The 22,500-nt window shown below is 37.0% G+C and overlaps 1 protein-coding gene across 14 annotated transcripts in view; it reads right to left on the reverse strand.

Moving 5' to 3' along the window:
- NRXN1 (neurexin 1) overlaps positions 1-22,500 on the reverse strand; it is a 4,168,553-nt gene that overhangs the window by 2,811,167 nt on the left and 1,334,886 nt on the right. For all 14 annotated transcript variants that reach the window (XM_044054788.1, XM_044054802.1, XM_044054867.1 and 11 more), the window contains one exon: positions 20,969-21,270. In XM_044054788.1, the coding sequence (XP_043910723.1) occupies positions 20,969-21,270 (302 nt within the window). The remainder of the gene's footprint in view (positions 1-20,968; positions 21,271-22,500) is intronic.

Below are 22,500 nucleotides of genomic sequence, written 5' to 3' on the forward strand. Positions count from 1 at the left end.
CCAAAAGTATAAAAGGAATTGTTAATCAATATCGGTCTATCCTCACAAGTGATATGTACATCGAAAATATTGTTGGCATGGAACCAGTGTTTATTTACAAAAGAGCTAAGATCATTACAAATATTCTTGACAGATCAAGCTGTCCAGACTACAGTACCAGGTTACAAAATGGCACCATAAAATGTGGTATTGGCAATCAGTGCAAGTCCATCCTTGAATTGGATGTAATAGCTTTAAACAATTCCTTAAATAGTACTGCTCTTCCTGCAAAAGGTAGTTGTAATAATAAAGGCGTAGTCTACCTCGCTTTGTGTACTAGGTGTTTAGCATTTTATGATGGAAAAACTGACAGAAAGCTTAAGGAACTAATTTATGATCATAGGTTCATAGGTTCAGAGCTGTGTACTAGGCTAATGGCCCTGGAGCCTTTACAAACCTAGCCCATAGGATTACCTGGACATCGTACCACCCAACCTTAATTCCCTGTGCCTCTGTCGAGTAGATCCACTGGAGTAATCCACGGGATGAATTTTCTATTTCCCATATACTCATGAAGGTTTCTGTTGAAGAGGGCCAGTGAGGTGCTCTGCTTGACATATATGGGAAGTCTATTCCATAGCAAGGGCAGTCTCTGAGTTATGAACCTGTCCCTCCAGCATGTTCTATTGATTGTGGTAATGAGGAAGGTCACTGGAGTGTGTGGTGTGGTGGGATTGGGATTTCTTTAGAGGTAGCATTTCTAACTAACAGAGCTGGATCAGACATGGCTTTGTATGTTAAGCAGAGATCGCCTCTAAGTAGGCGATATGAGACAGAGAATAGTTGGAGTTTTTTGAGTCTGTCAATATAGGACAAGTGTTTAAGGCCTAGGATCCTCTTTGTGAAGTACTTTTGAAGCTTCTCCAGTTGTTGCAGGTGTCTAGTGAAGTACATGGCAAATGAGGCATTGTACTCGATGATTGGCCTAATGAGGGAAAAGTAGAGGGAGACAATGACTTCTTTCTTCCTCGATGCAAAACCCTTAGTAATGAGATGTGCCACATAAAAGGACTTTCTGACCACAGCGGCAATGTGGTGGTCAAAACAGAGGCTGCTGTCAACCTGTGTTCCCAGATCTCTTATAACACCTTCTGTGTTCAGTGGACTACTATCGATGTGGCAATTCATGGGAACCAGGTTTTTCCCAAAGGGGATGATGGCACATTTTTTGGTATTGAGCTTAAGGCCATGGTTCTGATAGCAGTCATTGGTCTCAGTGAGGCCTTTCTGTAGGATGTCGACAACACTTGGGGGGTTAGTAATAGCTCCCACCTTGCAATCGTCTGCAAACTTTGTCAGCCAGAGACCATTTGTGTTGTCCTGGCCTTCACAGAAGTAGATACCAAACAGGAGAGGACCCAGGATTGAACCCACTGGAACTCCACATGTGACTGGTCGGCGGTCTGACTTGGAGTCTGCTACTTTCACACTGTGGGTTCTACCTGTGAGACGGTTTGCAACCTATCTAGTGATATAGGGGTTTATGCCTAGCTTAGTGAGTTTTTCTATGATTCCTGAATGGGGAATGGTATCAAACACCTTGGCCAGATCAAGGTAGGCTGTATGAACCACCTTACCTTCATCCACAGCTCTGTTAACTGACTCAAAGAAATCGACCAAGTTGAGCAGGCATGATCTACCCTTCACAAAACCAAACTGTGTGGAATCCAGAGTTTGTAGAATCCCTATATCATTGTTTATTAGGTCCATGATGATGCATTCCATAGCTTTGCATATCAGACTCGTCAGGCTAATGGGGCAATAGATCCCAGGGTTTGTAGTCACACCTCCTTTGTGGAGAGGATGACTGTAGCAGTATGCCATTCAGTAGGGACAAAGCCTGATGTGAGGTTGTGATTGAACAGGGCACACAGGTGAGGTGCCAGTTCACTCTGTAGTTCATGTAGAACACAGCCAGGGATATTGTCAGGTCCCATGGAAGCTGTATTCTTGGCCTTGGACAGTGCTGTTTCAACCTGTGCAGCGGTAATACTGGGTGCTTGGCAATCTACTTGTATTGTGATTGATCCTTTGGGGGGGAGAGGGGTAAATTTGGCACTGAATCTGTTGGCCAGTATATTGGCAATATCTGTTGGCTTGGTATAGGATGTACCATTGTGCAGTAGCTCAGAGCAATTCTGGGTATTGCCATGAAGATTACATAACTATAGAAGGCCTTGTAGTTGTCTTTACTATCTGCTGCAATTCTGTTTTCATAGCTAGCTTTAGCAATGCCTTATTTGTAAATAAAACTAAAACTGAATTTTAAAAGTTTTAAAATATACTGCACTTAACATCTACTTATATATTGGTTTATCTTGATGAATTTTTGTTTCTGTATCTTTAAACATTTGCATTTTAACTGTTGTGTTATTTTGAGTAGTCAACCAATCATGATGCAAGCAAAGCTTTAGTACTTAAGAATGCACAGAAGTGTTCTGATTCTTTCTGATGGAGTCCTGCTTTAGGTTGGTTTGGGATGAAAAGCACATTGAATATGAACTTTTTGTGCTTAATAGTCCTGTTCAGCTGAATAATAAGGCAAATAAATCCTGTAGTTTTAACTGATTATTAGTTGTTTTGTGGTATCAACTTGCTTTCTGGAGTCTGGGCCTAAGAGTTCTTTTGGTGGAGTACGTGTTTTTTAACAGATTGCCTCCATTTCTCCTGCCTTTTTGGTTTACTGGTAAGTCCAATATTTTCATGGGTATCTTTAGGTAAAGAATGATTTGGAATTTCAGTATATATTTTATCTGAAATCTCTTTGTAATGTACAGATACCATGAAACTGGCTGTTTAAAATAAGGGAATGATAGATCATGAAGCTGATTCACTCATAGATTAAGAGCAAGCTCCCAAATTAAAAAAAAATTAAATGCTGTGGCATTTTAGCTCTTATAGTATGTACCACTTAATATTGACTAGCAGTATATCATTGCAGAACAATTTTCTACTTTAAAATATATTACATTAAAAAATATATGAAAACCTTCCAGTTACATTTCCTAATGATTCTAATTATTGATTCCTAATTAATTCAAGAAGTGCAATAATTCTAATTGAAGAGAGCCTTAAAATATTATTTCTACCATTCATATTACTATATATTTGCTTAAAGTAGATCTGAAAGTCTAAAGAAAAATGTAAGCTATGTAAATCTCATGCTATTTGCCTACAAAATCAAATGACCATGTTACTGGTATACTCTTGCATGTAATAAATGCACAGGAAGCATACAAATAGACAAAAATCAACTGTTATTATCATTGTGTCTGTTGTTCTGTAGGCAGCTATAAAAATATCAAATGTACTTCATGAGTAGAACATAAAAATCTACTTGATGGACATAAAAATGAAATAATACTTATAAACTATTTATTTTAATATCATCATCCTTAATATCCAAATTTGCAGCTCTGACATTTTTAGATACTACAATTACTATATCAGTCATACTATTTTTTGTTTAATTATACCGTCTCTTGCTATAATGATTATAAGAAATCCCTGACTAGTCAGACTGAGCTCTGGCCTACTGTGATATCAAAATGACTCATCCAGACTCCTTAAAATCATCTGTCCTGTGATGGTTGCTGAGACATTTACAGAATTTTAGTTCAGAATGATGTGCATAGCTCGACTGCAGGGTTTAGTTAAATGCAAACAATAGTAGTGCATTGGATTGCTTCTGCATGAGAGGTTCTGAAATATGTTATGAAAATTATGCATTTTATTTAACTTGCTCTCCAGTGCTTGTGAATTGTGTCTATTAAATTAAAAGACAGTAAGTGTTTAAGTATATATTGTCTAGCATTTACTAGTTGTTTTAAGTATTAAAGATACCTGCATTATAAGTTTGAAAGTGGTAGCATATAATACTGTTTCCCAACTTTCTCAGATAGCCATCTCTAATCAATTTAACTTTTCTTTGTCCTCAGATAGCCATTTCTAATCAAATTAACTGTTCTATTTTGCTTATTCGTACACTGTTTTGACTTTTACTCTTGAAATGCAAAGTTAGTCCCATGTGTTTCTTTAAAAACCCATATTTCTTTTGTTAAATATATTATTAAGCAGTTGAAATACATTTTGGTTCAACGTATACAGTTACAGGCAGGGCACTTGTTTTAATAGAGAGGTTGTTCCAGAGTCACACAAAAATGAATACTACAGTGTCTTTGCAATATTGTTTACTATGATAACCATTAAGCAAAGAGTTAGATTCCATAAAAAAAGTGTTTTCACATTAAAAAAAATGTTGATGTGATCTTCTACAATACCTGGATAGCTGTTATTCAAAGCAAATTGTTAATACTTTGCCATCTAATGCTTTAAAACCAGAAAAAGAATTAGTTGGTTAAAAGGGTACAACTGTGTCCATTGCTTGACTATTTATCAAATATGTTTGCAGACTTTTTCAGTTATATTTTTGCAGAAAAAAATCATATCTAAAACTGTTTTCCAAAATAAGAATGCATGCATGCATCACACAAAACTTATTACAATGCACAAATATATTTTTAACGCAAATGCAAACTGCCTGAACAAGGTATCATACAGAAATAAACTGGTCATGTTTACATAGAAAAGAGTGTGGCTGTATAAAAGTCATACAGTTATAAAACAGTATCCCAAAGGAATTATGTTTACTTAGCTTAAAAACATGAAAACTCACCATTGTTAAGTTGGATGTGCAGTGTGTTATGCATGCATGTTTAATTGTCTAGAAGACAAAACATGTAGGAATCCCAAAATCATTTATTATCTTTTGTTGATCAGGTAAGTCCACCTAGGCATTGTCTAATTTGAGGAGAAATTGAATCAATTGTCATTCTAAGGGCACTTTGGTGGTCAAGCCACACTGAAATTCCCTATAGTTTGCAATTTCCTGATGGGAAGCGATAAAACAATGGCAGCAAAGATTCTGTATTAAGTGTTACCTGGATGTATAACAACAGCACCAAACAGGATAGCGACAGTGGCATTAACATTTTTTTCTGATTAAACAAAAATCTACATCTGAAGAATTTATTGGAAAATCAGGAATGTCAGTATTGGTCTGTTTGGAACCAAAGGACTGTAATAACTTGTTTGAAATAATTTAGTAGAATGAAAAAATGGACAGTTTGCAGCCTACAGAGGTTAAAATACCAGGAGATGCAAAAATGTCAGCACAGTGACGAATGACATGGAGATGCAGATGGTGAAACGAAAACGTCACGGGGAGGAAAGTGCTGTAGATTCACACTGTGCAACATGCATACTGTATCAAAAAGGGCCGAGCAGAGAATACTGATTGTATACTGCGTCCAAAGGAGCAAAGCTTAGAGAGAGATACTTATGTACCAAAAGGAGCAATGTAGACAGGGTTACCTGTGCACTGTGTCAAAAGGAGCAGAGCACACAGATCTGTAAATATACCATGTAGAAAGGAGCAGAACAGAGAGAACGTCCTGCATAGTGCATCAAAGAGAGCAGTGCAGGCACAGATGAACATATAATGTGTCAAAAGGGACAATGCAGACAGAGCTGTCCATGTACTATGTCAAAAGGAGCAGAGCAGAGAGAGCTGCTTGCATACTATGTCAAAAGGAGTACAGCAGAGAGGGAGATGCCTGTTTGTGTGAGAGTAGCAGTGCAGAGAAGTGCCAGTTTGATATGTCAAAAAAAGCAATGCAGAAAGAGCTGTCCATGTACTATGTCAAAAGGAGCAGAGCAGAGAGAGCTGCTTGCATACTATGTCAAAAGGAGTACAGCAGAGAGTGAGATGCCTGTTTGTGTGAGAATAGCAGTGCAGAGAAGTGCCAGTTTGATATGTCAAAAGAAGCAATGCAGAAAGAGCTGCCAATGTTCTGTGTCAAAAGGGCTAGAGCAAAGAGAGATGCCTGTGTGCGACAGCAAACGGAGCTGCCTATGTATTCAACCAACAGGACCAGTATAGAAAGAGTTTTCTGTATACCATGTCAAAAGGAAAAGCTGCTTATATACTGTGAAAAAATGTTGTATGTACACAATGTTGATGTGTAATGTTTGTAAATAAGCTGTACCATTGTGTTTAATATTTATTTCCCTGCATTGAGACTGTATATACACTGTATATTGTGCTTTATTCTTGTATGTACTATTAATGATATGTGGAGCTTTTCTCCCCGGGCCACTGCTGAAAATGGGTTCATCTGAGCCGAGTTGACTTCCCCAATTAACAAATGCAATAAATAAATAATAAATAATAAAAAAGGAGTGGTCCAGAAAAATGCTTGTGGACTATGTTAAAAAACAGATGAGATTTCTTTATCAGAAAGTCACACCAGAAAGAAGTGTGTGTGTGTGTGTGTGTGTGTGTGTGTGTGTGTGTGTGTGTGTGTGTGTGTGTGTGTGTGTGTGTGTCTAAACTGTAAGCAAAATAGTTATATTACCTTATAATTAAGGAGCGTAATATTTATTAATGTTTACTTTAGCAGAAGAAGCCTGAAGAAATAAAAAAGAACTTCAGAAGAATTAGAAAAAAAAAAACAGGAGCACAATGCTACATGGACAGTTTTAATTGTAATTATAGTCTTTTGTTAATTGTTGTTAGAACCATTGACAGCCATCTCCTGGGCTAGTTAAGCAAATTAAATAACTAAAACAGAAATCAGAATATTAATATTTCCACTGACTTTCCTTACCGTCAGAGAGGCTTACCACTTTAGGTGTGGTATGGCATGGCTTTGGTGCGATCAGAGATTCAGAAAGTTGAAAATAATGAACAGAGCTTTAAAATGGGAGGAGCATAATGCAGGCACATGGCTTACAGTGATAATTGACAAACTCAAATTCTCTTACCCAGGAGCAATAAAGACCTTAAAGATAAAGATAAACAGAATGCTTGCTGGATGTTTAATAGGGATCATTGCCTTTGACTGGCTTGCTGTATTGAGTATATATGCTTTTTTGACTGGCTTGCTGTATTGAGCATATGCACTTTTTATATTTGAAAAGGTCATCTGGCAATAAATCGTTGCTCAAGGACAACCCCTGTGCAATCCAGAGATTAAAAAACACTTTTTTTATCATGGAATCAATAAACCAATCTAGCAGCTCCACTTAGGGCAGTTAGGGGAGTCAGCCTTTTTAATGTCTTCAGTATAGGTAGCTGCAATCAAGTAGCGTAGCTAGGGAAGGCAAAGGGGATCACTGCTCATGGTGCAAAGTGTTAGAGGGCATGATCAGCCTGGCCATCTGATCCTGATCACTCTGTAATGCATTCTGGCTTTTAAAAGGTGGTATTGCATTTGTGTCCAAACTTGAGCATTGTAGCACTCTGTGTGTAGTCTAGCTGTATCAACTGCTTGCTACATTTGTAGTAAGCAGTTTGATACAGTGTAAAATAAATAAATATATATTTTTTTTTTTAAGTAAAAATCTGAGTGTGGAAATGCTCTATGTGTTGTATAAACTGTATCAAGCAGTTTGCTATTCTTTACAAGATATAAAGATGTGTTTTATCTTGTTTTTTTCTTTGTAATTAAAATCTTATTGCAGTAGGAATGCTGTGTACTGTACACATTGTAAAAACTGCTGATTTGCTACTGCATTTCGGGAGCTCAACATACCTGATGGTTGACTTTTTTTGTTTTTCAATTGCTTTTCAGCTGATGAGGAGCAGGGAGTGGGATGTAAAAACAGAACATGATTGTTTGGTGAGCCCTGCATTTCAGGAGCATTAGCCATTGCAGACCTTGTTGAGGTGTGGGGGTCACAATTTCGAGCAATGGCTCCAGGAAGTAGATGAGCCAGCTACACCTCTGCTGCAGTTGCTCATCAGGGTTTGTGTCCTGGCCCATGTGGTGCACTCTTGCCCTGATCATCAGATAAAATAAGAGATTTTGAAAGTTTTCCCTTTTGGGTTTTACTTGAAATCAGATGCCACCCTGACTTCAAAGCAGAGCAGGAATTTGAGTTCTGCCAAAAGTAAGGATGCTGCGGGTCTTAAATTCTTTTCTATGTATACCGAGAGATGCTCGGTGACCCATCCTCGACCAGAGACAATAGATCTCATGGGTAGATTAGCGGCATCTTTGTGAATTTTAGGGAGACCATGGATGACTGGCATCATAGGTTCTTTAAAATAATCAAGTATTCATATAGGTCTCTCTGGTCGAGGATGGGTCACCGAGCATCTCTCGGTATACATAGAAAAGAATTTAAGACCCATCTTGAATAAAAATACATGTGTATTAAGAGATTCGAAACAGTTTCTATTGGACTTCTACGAATGCCTCAAGAGTCATGAGTCAGTGGGTGATTATATTTTTGTGACATTTGATATACAGTCTCTCTTCACTGTTATCCCCAATCAACTTGGACTCACTTATATATCTGACTATTTACATATACATAGTGACTACAGTGAAGTGAAAATAGATTTATTGGTTCATTTCTTAGAACTAATATTGGAGAACAACATTTTCATGTTTGATGATGCTCTTTATAGGCAGGTTGATGGCGTAGCTATGGGAACACCTTGCGCTAATAGCTACGCCAATATGTTTTTAGCCTGCTGGGAAGAGAAGGTACTATTCAATTTAGAAGCCTTCAAACAACATGTTATATTGTTCCGGCGCTTTGTGGACGATGTCTTTGTTCTATGGAATGGCACTGTGGAGCAATTGGCACTATTCTTGAATGATGTGAATGGTTTAACTAATTACCTCACATTTACTATGAATTTTTCATTAGATAAGATTGAATTTTTGGACCTGTATATAGAGAAACTATCGGATGGCTTGATCAATACTGGTGTTTTCAGGAAGACGTGCTATAGCAATTCTCTATTACTGAGATCTAGCATGCATCCCTCTTTTGTTTTTAAAAATATTATTAAGGGCCAAGCCATCAGAGCCTCTAGACTGAACCCGACTGAAGAGGGCTTTGACATGGAATTGGTGAATTTAAAAGGGAGATTGCTAGATAGAGGGTATGGTATCACTGAGATTGATGACAATCTACATAATAAACATGATTTAAGACATACAGTAGCAGCACCCTACTTTGGACCGAATGAGGCTATAGACACACTTGGTAGAAATACACCTACTACCACTACTACACCAGTTGTGAAATTTACCACTACTTTTACATCAGATCATTTTGAGATGAGAGAAATAATTGGTAAATTTTGGGAAATTTTCAAGATTGACAATGCCATTAGGGACATTGTTGGTGATGCCCCAAAGTTCCAATATAGGAACAGAAAAAATCTTAAGAGGATAGTATGTTATCCGAGACAGGTTAAGCAGGTTACAACTACTAGACAGTACACAGTATCTTGTGGACATTGTAATTTCTGCTCATACATTGACAATTCCACTGAATTTGTACATCCTGATACACGAAGGATTTTTGATACCACTGCTATTGCTGATTGCTTGACCAGCAATGTGATATATCTTGCAGTATGTCAGGTATGTACCAGTTTTTATGTGGGAAAGACAAATCGCAAATTTAGGGACAGAATAAGAGAACATGCATATCATATAAGGAAAGGATCGACCCACAATGCCTTAGCCAAGCATGTTAGTAACAATGGCCACACACATACATTTCTGTTTAGAGCCCTAGAGGTTGTCACCCCGAACAAGAGAGGAGGTGACCTAAGGAATCACACTGAAAGCAGGGAGAGTGATTGGATAGTTAGGTTGAGGGCTGACCATGGATCAGGGTTGAATGAGAGAGCATCCATCAAACCCAGGCTTAGGAGACGTAGGCATATTAAATAGACACTCTGCATCACATAACAGTAACTAGGAATAACATAATAGACCAGCTCTTATATCTGTGAGTCTTGTACACACTAGTATATTGTTTTAATAAACATATACAGTTCTACCTATACACATATTTGTCCCTTACATGTTCTCACATATATGTTTTTATTATAAGTGTTACAGAGGTTTTAATTTGAAGTAATATTTTATATGTTTTTATAAGTTTTTATTAACATTACATTTCCCTTTTAAATGTTTAATTGACTTTGCTGTAATTTAATTGGATTACCTATATATTATGGGACTTGATTTTGTTTTTTGAATTGACCTGAAGAAGCTGTACTCAGCGAAAGCACTTGTCTGTTGAATAAAGAATATATACCACAGGAATTGGTGGTTCTATTTGGATTACTTGGAATATTTGAAACTATGAAGGGCTTTGTGTTGGATTTGAACTATATTTGTTTGCTGTCTAGCTTCGCTCCTATCCACTTGCTATCAAACTTTGTTTATTTTATTCCTGGATAAGGAGCGTTTATCTGCAAGTGTTCCTCCATGTGTTGAATAATTTTTTGATCTTACTTTCCTTCTTTTAGAGTTTTCACATTGGGATTAGTACCTAAGGAGAAGGAGGCTGAGTAGAGATTCATCTGCTACCCAGTCTTCGTACAGAGGAAAACAGGGTAGAGCAGTCAATGAAGGCATTAAGAGAGAGGTAGTCAAGATACAAAATTCACTTCTAGATGATGCTGTCAGTCTCATTATTAGCTTTCCTAAGCCCTGCTAGTTAAGCTGGTTATTAGGGCTCTCATATGTGAGGACGACTAGCCTCTTCTCAAGATGGATTTCAATTGGCATTTTTTTGATGTAACATCAAAAAAGGGACCGCCTGCGTGGGTGCAATTGCACGGCTCAAGGACAAAAATCAAGAAAAAATAAATTGAGCCAGCAAGCTGTAGCCTGAAACAAATTTTATTAAAACAACAAAAAGACAGACAGACCGGTTTCGGCTGGCATTAAAAAGCACATAGGTGGTTGTTTTAATCATTATAAACACCCACATGACAACAGGATATCTCAATATATACAAACTACATTAACAGGGGGACCACTGATTGGCTGCTTCCCATGTGGCCATTGTAGTAATTGCAACAAAGTAAGCAAAAGTAAACAATTTTTCCAGTCGGAATTCTGCTGCAGTTTATGATATAATTTTTTTCCCCAACTGCAGCTCTGACTGGTTGGTCTATTTGGCTACATGCACATGTGGGTCCTTTTATGTAGGGCAAACTTCATGTCCCTTGAGACTTAGGATCTCCGAACACATTAGCAATATTAAAAATCATAAGGTCCATAATGTCTTATACAAACATCATTTAATACACCAAACTGCAAAATTTTCTTTTATGGTAATTGACATTATAAGAGGTAATAAACACAACAAAACAGTTTGGCACTCTCTTTTAAATTCCAAAGAAAAGAAGTAGATTGTGAAATTAGGTGGCTTATTCCCACCAGGTCTTAATGAACAATTCTAGGCTTAACCAATCAACTGCTTTGTAAGCATATTTAAATTACAACATTTTGAGGATTGAATTTGCACTGAGGAAGGCTGTGCTTTTTAATGCCAGCCGAAACCAGTCTGTCTGTCTTTTTGTTGTTTTAATAAAATTTGTTTCAGGCTACAGTTTGCTGGCTCAATTTCTTTTTTCTTGATTTTTTTGATGTAGCCATGCCCTTGAGATATGCTTTGGACTGCATCATGTTTAAGAGATTCAGCACTGCTATTTTGTGGTGTTGGCTGCAAAGCACATTTCACCAAGCCACTGTGCATGATTTTTGTTAGTGGGAATTGGAGCGGGAGGTTCCAAACAAAGCCTGGCAATGTCAAGAACTTGGGGGGCTCCTTTAGTTCAGATCAGGGTAGTAGGGAGAGTGAAGTCCTTGGCATTTTTAGGATTGGAAATAATTGCATAGCCCTCTTTATTTTGCCTTCTCCAGAGTAAGAACATTTTCTCAAGGTAAGAAAAATGAGAATTCAGGAGATCATGGATTTTCTGCACTACTTACGTTTGTGTGTGAGGCAATTGTTTCAGGAAGTGCTTTTATCAGGGCCTTAGTCTGCCTGTTGAACTGGAAACACCAGGAGCATAACCAAGTGAGGGAGACTTCCAAACTGAGGGAAGAGCTCTGCATATGTCTGCAGTTTCATGGAAAATTCAATGGGATTTCTTTTAGGCAAGATATTTGGATTTCTTTCCAGGAGTCGCATAATCGCATTTGCATATTGATGCTGCTGTAGGTTTAGGTATGGGAGTGTACTGTATTGAACGATGATTTTTGGCTCTATCGTTGGAGTGCTGGTCAGTTGAGTGCAAGAAAGACATGACCTCTTTTAGAACTCATGCCAATTTGGGTAGCTACACAGTCTGACAAGCTCTGGTTTTAAATCAAAAAGTCATTTTTCATTCAAACAAGTTGGCCGGGGTTCATGTACTAAGCAGAAAGATCTCTACAGCTATGTGGCCTTAGTCATTACTTCGAATACTCATTCTGCATTGAACATTTGTAATGGAATTTTTATTGCGACTGGTTAACATGATTTTATTTCGGGTATTTATGTTTATGTATCTTTTGTGGAATTCATTTCTGAAGAAGTCTATTGCTATTGACAAAAGCATGAAATAAAGTTATGGTAACACAACATAGCTGTTTTAAAGCTTGTCTTCTGGCTTAACGGTGGTTTTAAGTACAGCCTGTGAATACGCTTGCCTGTTCACTGGCAATCACCTCCCAGGTAAGGTTAATAAGTCAGCCGATGCTCTGTCTCATTTGCAGATTCCCCTCTGTGAAGTTTGGCCCTAGTTGCTCAGGTGGAACCCACTTTCATTTCACCTTTGATTGATTGGTGAAAAATAACAAGATGGTTAGACCGCAATTCTTTGTCAGACAGCACCAAAACAACTATATGGGGCAGCCTTACATTAATTTTGGAACATTACTCAATGGTACCTAATCAGTACAGGAGATAGTCCCCTCCCTTTATTGCCCAGTGTGTAGTGTCCGGATGCATGAGTAATGCGGTGGCTCAACTCATTCTCGGCCATCGAGCAGCCATGAGTTATTTCCCATAGGTATTAGGTTTCCTTATTTCACTAAGTCCTGGATCATGCCCAGGCTGTTGAAGGGATTGGCAGATGCTTTAGAACTGGCTGTGAATGCCAGAAGACCCATTGGGAAGAACATGCTGTGGTTCAATGCATTATCACACATGTTGTGTGGCACTTTATTTTGAGGTTATGTCTTTACCTTACAGTTACCTTTTTGGCTTGAGTTTTGTTTTGATTTTTACCCTAGAGTTGCACAGCTATTACTCTGGATGTGTCACAATCTGAATTCACAAGACCCAGATTGATCAGCCTGCTAAGGGGCAGAAAGTCATACTAGATGAGTTGCAATGTCAGTTCATATACACAGTATGATGGGTAACAACCCTTTCTTCTTCAATGTCTGTAGACGATGTAGTGATCAGGCTTTTGAGTGGACATGTCAAGAGATTTAGACAGGTCTTTAAGCAGGGAGTTCAGGAATCAGGGCATGCTCACTGCTAGGTATCCCTCCCATGTCTTCCACATTGGCATCTGACCTCACCAGGGATAGGAAGTTGGACTAGGTTATCAAGAAGATAAGGTGCCAGCCCTCTTCAGCGTTCTTGAGTTATGTGTTCTAAGCCTTGTTTTAATTTTGTCTTCATTTATTTTGTCGTTTTCCAAAAGGTGGACAGCAGATCGTTACAGTGATTCATGCATATGGTTAAAAGATTGCAATGGATCCATCTTTATTTGAGGTTATGTAGACAGGTAATTCAGGCTTGTTGATAGAGGACATGCTTGAAGTTTTTGACAAGAGGGTTGTCCAAGATAGAATAGCCCAGTATGTTGTCAATTCATCTAAGAGGGAAACAATTTGGGATTTATTCTAAAGAGGCACTTATTATTCTCTGTCTCTCACTCAGGGATTTTTGACAAGGAAGAGTCTTGTTCTGATCCTCACCTTGTGTAGTCTGCTATTATTCCTCGATTTTGGTGGCACCTGTCCATATCTCCTCCAGCCCTTGATGTCTCTCAAAGTCATCAGTGACAGAATATCAAGGACAGTCCTGCTTTTAGGTTTCTCTGTTCTTGAGCACTAGGAACTTTTGTACAAAAATGCTCTAAGGTCTTCTGCTAGTTGGTTTCATCTGTTGGAAGTTGGTTGGACTTATTTAACTTGAATTTGTGTGGGACTACATTCATTTAGATGATTAGGCTTGTATATTTTGAAATGCAAAACAAGGTGAGTTTTTGCGTTTTTATAACTTTGGTTTTAGCACGCAATATATCTTTCATAAACCAGTATGCTCTTATTTGTAGAAAGCAAAAAAGTAACAATCTCATTTATGTGATCTGCTGACAAGGTATTAGGAATAATCTAATAATCTCATTGATGTTATATGCTGACAAGGTATTAGGGACATTTGGTATAGACTATCCCTTCCCTAGGTATTAGGGGCATATGGTACAGACTATCCCCTCTCTAGGTATTAGGGGCATTTGGTACAGACTATCCCTCCCTTAAGAGACTTTTACTGCTGTATTCAACTCATCATTCTGTTGCCATTTCAGTGTAAAACACTGACCCTATGCCACATTTAGCACCTTAGGAGGCACATAATGGGCAGGAAAGGGGGGACAAGATGCCATAGCCCTGATGAGTGGATGTGGGGTGGCCTCCATCTTTTATTACCTACAATTTTTCTGGTGCAGTTTTCCTTTATGATGGAGACATGAGTGAGGAGTACTCTGTGTTGCACAAGTGGTTCTAGGCAGATATGTCTCAAAGTACTATGGATGGACGAGTTTGTCGGGGATGGTGGTAGGACAGACTAAGCATTCAACGGCAATTTCCCATAATGTTCCCTTTTCTCTGGGGCATTGCTGAAATAAGTTTGGGTCATGAGGGGCTTGACCCCCCCTCATAGGGGTGTGTACATGGGGGCATGGGCTGTTTGATATTCACTCATCTCCTGCAGTGTCATTTCACGTGCCAGTGTTTCAGTTTGGAGTTGGGCAGACTACATGATTATGTGTCAATGTTTCAGTAGGGAGTCGGGCAGACTCCAAGATCCTGACCCAATGTTTCAGTAGGGAGTTGGGCAGACTACATGCTCCTGAGCCTCCCTTTGGTGGTAATTACAGTCATTTCTTGGCACTGGTAATAAAGAACTTTAAACAAGGCTGTGGACTTACTGAAAAGTTACAAATTATGGAGCTGTTATGAATGAAATTGGTGGCACTGAGTATTTACATGGAGTGCATTATTGGTGGAACAGGACTGCAGACAAACAAATCTTAAATACAAAATCATTTGTCAGGAGGCAGTGTCCCTGGGTAAGTGTGTGTGTTATTCACCTGAGAGGGTATTTTACCCCATGGTGTCACTGCTTTCAAAGAAAGGCGTTGCTTCTCCCACCCATCCCCTTACCGATGTTGGGATGGTCATGGGTTGGCCTTCACTCTTCATTCTCCACTGTTTTCCTGGGCCAGTCAGCCTTTATGCTGGAGGCTTGCGTGAGTAGTGATATATGCTGGGTATGTACCTCTGGGCAAGAATGCCACTGGGCAATATGGCTGGATGAGTCTGTCATATGCTAGAGATCACTACCCGACCATAAGTAATCCTGTTGGTGCTAACTACAGTGACTGGTTGGCACAGGTAATAATGAAATTTAAACATGACTTTGCATTTGGTGAAAAGTTACAATTTATGGTGGTGTTATAAAAAAATGGTCCTTCAGGCTAATTATGTGGAGTGCGTTATTAGGGGAATGTGGTTGTAGACAGTAAGACGTATTATGTGACAATTTAAATGAGGCCATACACTTTGAATGGGGTGCATGAACAGAAATATGGAGTAACTTAGAATTTTGTTTTTGCATATGTAAGAACGTAGGATAACATAGAAGAAACAGGCTTTTAAGAGTAGGTTAACTAAATATTAAAAAGAGTCATAAACTGAGAGTAAAATAGTTTATGAAAGTGATACAGTTCAAGGCACAATCCTGTTGGGCAGTCCATACTGCATTACACTCTTCATTTGAATCCAAATCTACCACGAAGGCTGAATAAAAGTATTAGTTGCTATAAATGAAATTCATAATTCATTTGTAAAATTAAGTAATTGGTTTAGGAAATAAAAGCATAAGATTTTAAAAAATCAGTTAAGTTAAATACAAGAGTTTTAAAATTCATTTGAGGAGAAGACTAAACAACAATGATGTATCCTTTAAGTACGTGGTAGTGTTCATAAACGTCAGACTGAAATCGACAGTCATGAAAGAATTGAATAATGGAAAACTGCACACTCCATCACCTTGACACCTGACTGTGTATTAGAGTTAGAGGGTAAAGGTGAGCAAAACAACTTTTATCAAAACAAGATCTTTTAAAAACCTTTAAAACTGTATGGAACTCAAGTCATTACTTATGAAATATAATAACTGTGCTATGAGGCAAAAAAAACGTAAAGAAAGAATTACAACCGTAGGAAGCACTTTCTAGGTAGAAAGTCATATATGATTATCCTTGAGAGAAAACACAAAGAATATATATATATATATATATATATATATATATATATATATATATATATAGATATATATATATAGATATATATATATATATCTAAAAATATATACATGTGTGTGCATTATAATATAATATATATATATATATATATATATATATATATATATATATATATAAAATATATACATGTGTGTGCATTATAATATTATATATATATATATATATATATATATATATATATATATATATATATATTCTTAAATAACACCTTTTCCTCATGAATTTAAGTAGAAGAAGATGATGGAGAAAAAGACAGACGTTACTATAATTTCTTATGCTCTAGAAATGCCTATAAATTTCTAGATATCCTGACTAAAGTACTACTGTTAAGATTCTAAATAGAATAGGCATGAAACACTCAAAATGGAGATCTCCTGGGGTAATATGATAACTGTAAGAAAGCTTATTGGTGTTTAGAACAATTCTTACTCTGAGTAGTCACAATAATTTCATTTTTTTCTATGATAAGTAAATGCATATATGCATACAAAAATATACAAATGTATTTGTATGTGCATTTGTGTGTGTCTGGAAGACTGGTGTACAGCTCAGTATAATGAAGGCACGGACTGTAATGGTGATATGTCTAAGAAACTTGTTTTTTGATTGCTAGTACTGCAAAACAAATGCTCTGAAAGCTAGTGAAAGACTTTTTTAAAGAGTGGTAATTCCTCCACCCCCTTACTCCCATGCATGGGGAGACCACTCACACACCTCCCAACTGATATATGCTAATTATATTGTTGTGCAGCAATAGAGGAAAGGGCAATCTCCAGATTTCAGCATAATGTTTTCACAGCATTGGCTCTTGCAGAAAGAGTTTGCAACCCCTTGTCACACTGCCCTTTTCATTACAGCAGTCCTCTTTGCAATGGCCACGGCTTGGGACTGAAGTAAGTCATACTCCTTGAGGTGTCTCATTAATGGAAAAGGTTGGACAAAGGACCAATACTCTCCTGAATGTTGATTGCAAAATGCACTTGTAACTATTGCTGCTATGATCCTTATGATGAATATCGACCGATTCCCACTGTCCATATGCATCCCGTTACTAAAAACACCCAACACTTATATTAGCAGAATAAAACCATTCAACAAATACTCACATTAGAACTTTCATATAACAAAAGATGTTTCACTCAGTGGAATATATTCTGATGAAATTTCCCATTAAATTGTTTTCTAGTACATTATAAGATAACAAAGACATATTAGGTCACTTGTAACACTTACTGGAGATGCTTTAACGGAAGTCATATGAGAACAATTTTTTATAATTATTGTTTTTATTGTTTATTCCATACATTCAGAGATCAAGCTGAACAAAAGCAATCAGATTTGGGAATCTCCCTTCACTTTGACTAATGAGTTAGGTTTGTTGAATTTTCTAATTTCTTATTATACTCTGTGAGCATTGTGGCTTCTCACAGAAAAGAACATCACAAGGAAGGGAGAGAATGCCAAGTGAATAGTATTTCTAAGCCAGATCTTTATAGGCTCTATAAAACAATATAATTCCTACTAAAAGACACACTTTGACAAACATTATCTCAACAAGATGTGTTAAACTGATATGTATGTTGTAGGTAATTGAAATTGAACAGCATAGAGTAGGTGATTATATTAATTACATGGAGCACTGGCATTCTTGCCCTAGTGTGTGTGTGTGTGTGTGCATGTTTTATGTACCTACAGGTACATAAATATGCATTTTGTGCAGTTTTGAGCAGAACTAACTGTTTACCATGAGTGTAATGATTACTGTTATTGTTACAAGACATTGAATCTGCTCATGTTGTCTAAAAGCATATACTTCAGTAGAAGCAGCTTCCTGTCTCATCTATCATTTTCCTTGAACTAGTCACAAAATGTCTAGAATAAAGAAACATATTAATGCTAACACAATACAGAAGGCACTATAATGCTCAGTAAATAGCAAATGCCTTTATATCCAGCAAATAACGTAAATATATATTAACAGAAAGGGAGACTGCAATTGTTTATGGTTTCAGAATAAATTCAGCTGGCGGCAGCATAAAATTAAGTCAGTAGACTTCTTTCTGATGTCATATTATGGCATAAGCATGGCGACTGATCTAACTGATTTTCATCTGTGGCATGAATATGTTTAGCCTTGCAGCACACATTCCTGTAAATACTGTGCATGTTGGAAAATAACAATAGCAATCAGTATGAAATGTGAAAAGGATAGTCTCATTAATATAATTAAATAATTTCCAGATTGCATGCATGAATACATAATTGATCTGTCCTCTCTCTACCGAGTAGTTCCTGATCTAGGTAATGAACTTTGGTAATCAACTATGTACTGTAAGCAATCTCTGCTTACAATGAAAAGTACAGAGTTTGTCATTAATCTGGAATGGGATGGGGCATTCCTTATAAATAATAAAAAAATAGTCACAGTTTTTAAGTATGATGTAAGTGTTTCATAACATTGAGGAATTATTTAAAGATTTATCTCTTATTATTTTACATAGTCAAACAATGGACACTTATACCAGGAAGAACTTTTGAAAATCATAAGATTAATGTATTGCCATGAGTATTTTATTGAAATATAAGCAGACATTGTATGACTGTTCCTCCCTGCCATGAGAGAACCATTTCAAAAGTAAACAAATGATTGCTGGTTCTTGCGCACTAACCAAAACTAGCCATAACTGTAGAAATTCTAGTTTATAGTAACAATCATGTAGTGATAAGACATGGTCCTGAGCTACAGTATGTATGCTTGAATGTGACACTGAGATATAATTCTGTCTGTCTGACCTCTGTCTACTGATTTTACCTAAAATGATTGATGTAATGAATGCTCAGAATGTGGCTTCAGCAGCTCTAATGCTAATTTTTTGTTCTTTGGCTGCGTGCATATGAACATGGCAAGTAGAGTATAACAAACCATAATCTTGCATAATCTTGTGTAATGATGATGGTGAAATTGTTTTTCTCACTGACATTCAGCATTAAATCCTATATGTCTAAATGGAGAATGGATTGCCCCATCCTTATCTATATGGTGTTTTGAAATAACATTGATACAAAAAAATGGGGTTGGGAGGGTGGCCTAATGGTTAAGGTGTTTGCCTTACAAATACAAGGTGCAGGGTTCAAGTCTCACAAGGGATAATTGGCTAGGCTAGGCTTAAAATGGCTCACAAGGGCAGTTAGCCTAGTACTAATCGATGAACCTAAGAAGCTCATGATCAATATTAGGCTATATTTCTATGGCATTAATCACTGCTATTTCAGGCTAATATTTAGATTAGCCTTTGCCACAGCAGATGGTTGATGCCAGTGATGAACAGTTTTGTATGCAAAGATATCTGCCCGCATTGGTGTCTTTCACTTCGATTACCTTCACTTTGGTAGCCATAATGTTTTTGGCTGTTAGATACAGTTCAAGCTTTTGCTGTTAATAGAACATTTTCCATATTTCAGTTACAGAGATAGCATGATACTGACAGCACAAAATTATTGCCAAATCAGGGAATGGAGCTGCATAAAAATGTTTCAAGTTTTGACTATTTCACAGCACTAGAGATTCAATGCTGATGGAAGTGTCAAAACAGTAGCTGGTCAAACTGTGCTGCGCCTTAACATCAGCTCATTAATCCTCTTCAATGTAATGAAAATATAGTGGATTTATAAAAACTGAACCTGTAAGCGTGTTCCTCCTTTATCACCTATTTTTTTTCAGCCAAAGTGCAAATACCAAACTGCAAATGCTAAACTCTTTAGCTCCCATGACATAAAAAATAAGAATTAGAAATCAACCACATAACTTTTACTGCTAACTCTCTGTTCTTTTATTAGCTAAAAAATTTGACTTGAAGGCCAAACATATAGCTAATATTACTAATCCGTTTGTCTCCTATGAGCTAAAGATTTGAATTAGAGGCCAAAAAGAGAATTAGAATTGCTAAACTATTTTTCCCATGACCTAAAACATTTGAGTTAGAGAGGCCAAATAACACATGTATTACTAAACTCTCTGTCTTTTATCAAATAAAAAATGAGTTAAACTATCTGTTGCCTATGAACTAAGCAATGAGTTAGAAAACACAGAAATGGTATTGCTAGACTGCTTTTTATTAACAGAAGTCAAATTATACTAGTGTGTGTCATTGTGTGTGTTTTTGTGTGCACGTGTGCGCATGCTATTTTTTCTTTATAAACTATTGGACATGAGAATATAGATTTCAGTTCATATGTAAACCAGAATGGAAATAAATGATAGTCATTCAAAGGGATACCACTAGCAGGAGCTCTTCCCTACAACACTTGACCCCCTTTTCTTTCTAGATATGCCCCTGCTGAGCAGTAGCATGACTGATTATAGCTGAAAGAATCAATCTAGCAAATCGTCTTTTAAAGCTATTACTAAACTGTCGTGTAAAATGTCCTTTTATTATAAAACATATTCTTTTTCTTCATAAACTGTGATTATTCTTTCATCCACTTTACTGTTACCTGACGCAGATTCCTGGTTACTTTCACATCATGCCAGGCATTGTCATTAAACTTCCCATTCACAGGTTCCACCAGTGCCTCAAAGGCCCCGGACCCCAAATTAATGACCAGTGAGACAGCTCCATTTTTTAGAGCTAGGTTGACATAATCTGCTGATTTTCCTGTATGAAGCATGAGACCGTTCCTCTGAAGAGTTTTAAATGATAACGTGATTTCATCACTGCTGCTCTGAATGGGTTGTTGAGATAAGTCATAGCAGAAGAACTCTGACCCTTTGAACGTTGCAATGTATTCTTCCTTTCCTAGAGAAAAAAAATAAAAGTTATAGTTTACATAAAACCAAAAATATGATAAATAAAATTAACATGATAATTTTACAATGTTGGCATTTTTGACAGTACAACTTCATAAATAACACATATATAGGCTTTCTTGGTAGCTTGCATTAAGTTCTCTTATTTACTATCTTAGCTCAATTTCTACAATTTGAATAAGCTTTCTCTGTTTAACGACCTGGCACTAATCTAATCTTTATCCTCTTCCATCAGACTACCCTTTTGTCTTGGAAATAATAGAGAACACAGCTATTCTTACAAACTCTGACCATATTCCACAGATGTTGAAACGTCTGAAAGGAAAATCTGGAATCAGATTTCTTCATATTTGTTGAGGATAAAATGGTAGGTTGATAGCAATTGCTGGGAGCTGGAAAGTTTGCATTAGAGTTTAGTACAAAGGTAATCACAATGTATTAACTTCAATCAGTGAATCTCAATAATTCAGAAATAGTTAATAAGCTAATGCATTTAATCAGACAGGTTTCTATTCTTCATTAAGATGTGAGGGGTTTAGCACAGCCGTCAATTGACTCAATGAATTATCAACCCTAGTAAAGTGACTTTATACTACAGTGTCGGAGGACATTGGCAGGTAGAGGAGCTCGGAGAGCAGTCAGCACTTAAAATTTAAATGCATGGCACTACAACAATGGGATTCCATCTCCTCTAACTGTACAACACAAAATACAGTGAACTGGTATGCCCTACATCTTTATATACAATGCTGAGAAACAGGAATACCTGCATTGGCATGACTTTCCAGGTTACATAAATTCATTTCAGATAGTGTAAGTGGATGTATTTAACTTGTGCTAAGTCACATGTTGCTAAAGTCTAGGGCACTGGAATTTAATTGGGTCCCTATTATAAGTTCCAGATGCATAACTACGTGCCATGCAAATGCAAAAAAAAAAAAAAACATAACATAACAAAACACAAACAAATAAATAAAATGAGGGTTCCAGTTATATAGAACAACAGTTTAAGCTTACTACAGTACCTTTAAATCATGTTTTCAAGGAAGCTTCCTCAGCACCAATATTTACAGGAGCTAGGGGTTAATATCTACCTGACCTAGACTTCCAAAGATAATCCATCACTAAAATATTTACAGGAGCTAGGGGATTTACATTTACCTGACCTAGCCTTTCAAAGAGTTTGACAAGTTTAATATTACTAAAACATATGCCCCTA

Source organism: Protopterus annectens, chromosome 1.part2 (genome assembly GCF_019279795.1).
Source record: "Protopterus annectens isolate FY-2018-M chromosome 1.part2, PAN1.0, whole genome shotgun sequence".
Taxonomy (NCBI): Eukaryota; Metazoa; Chordata; order Ceratodontiformes; family Protopteridae; genus Protopterus; species Protopterus annectens.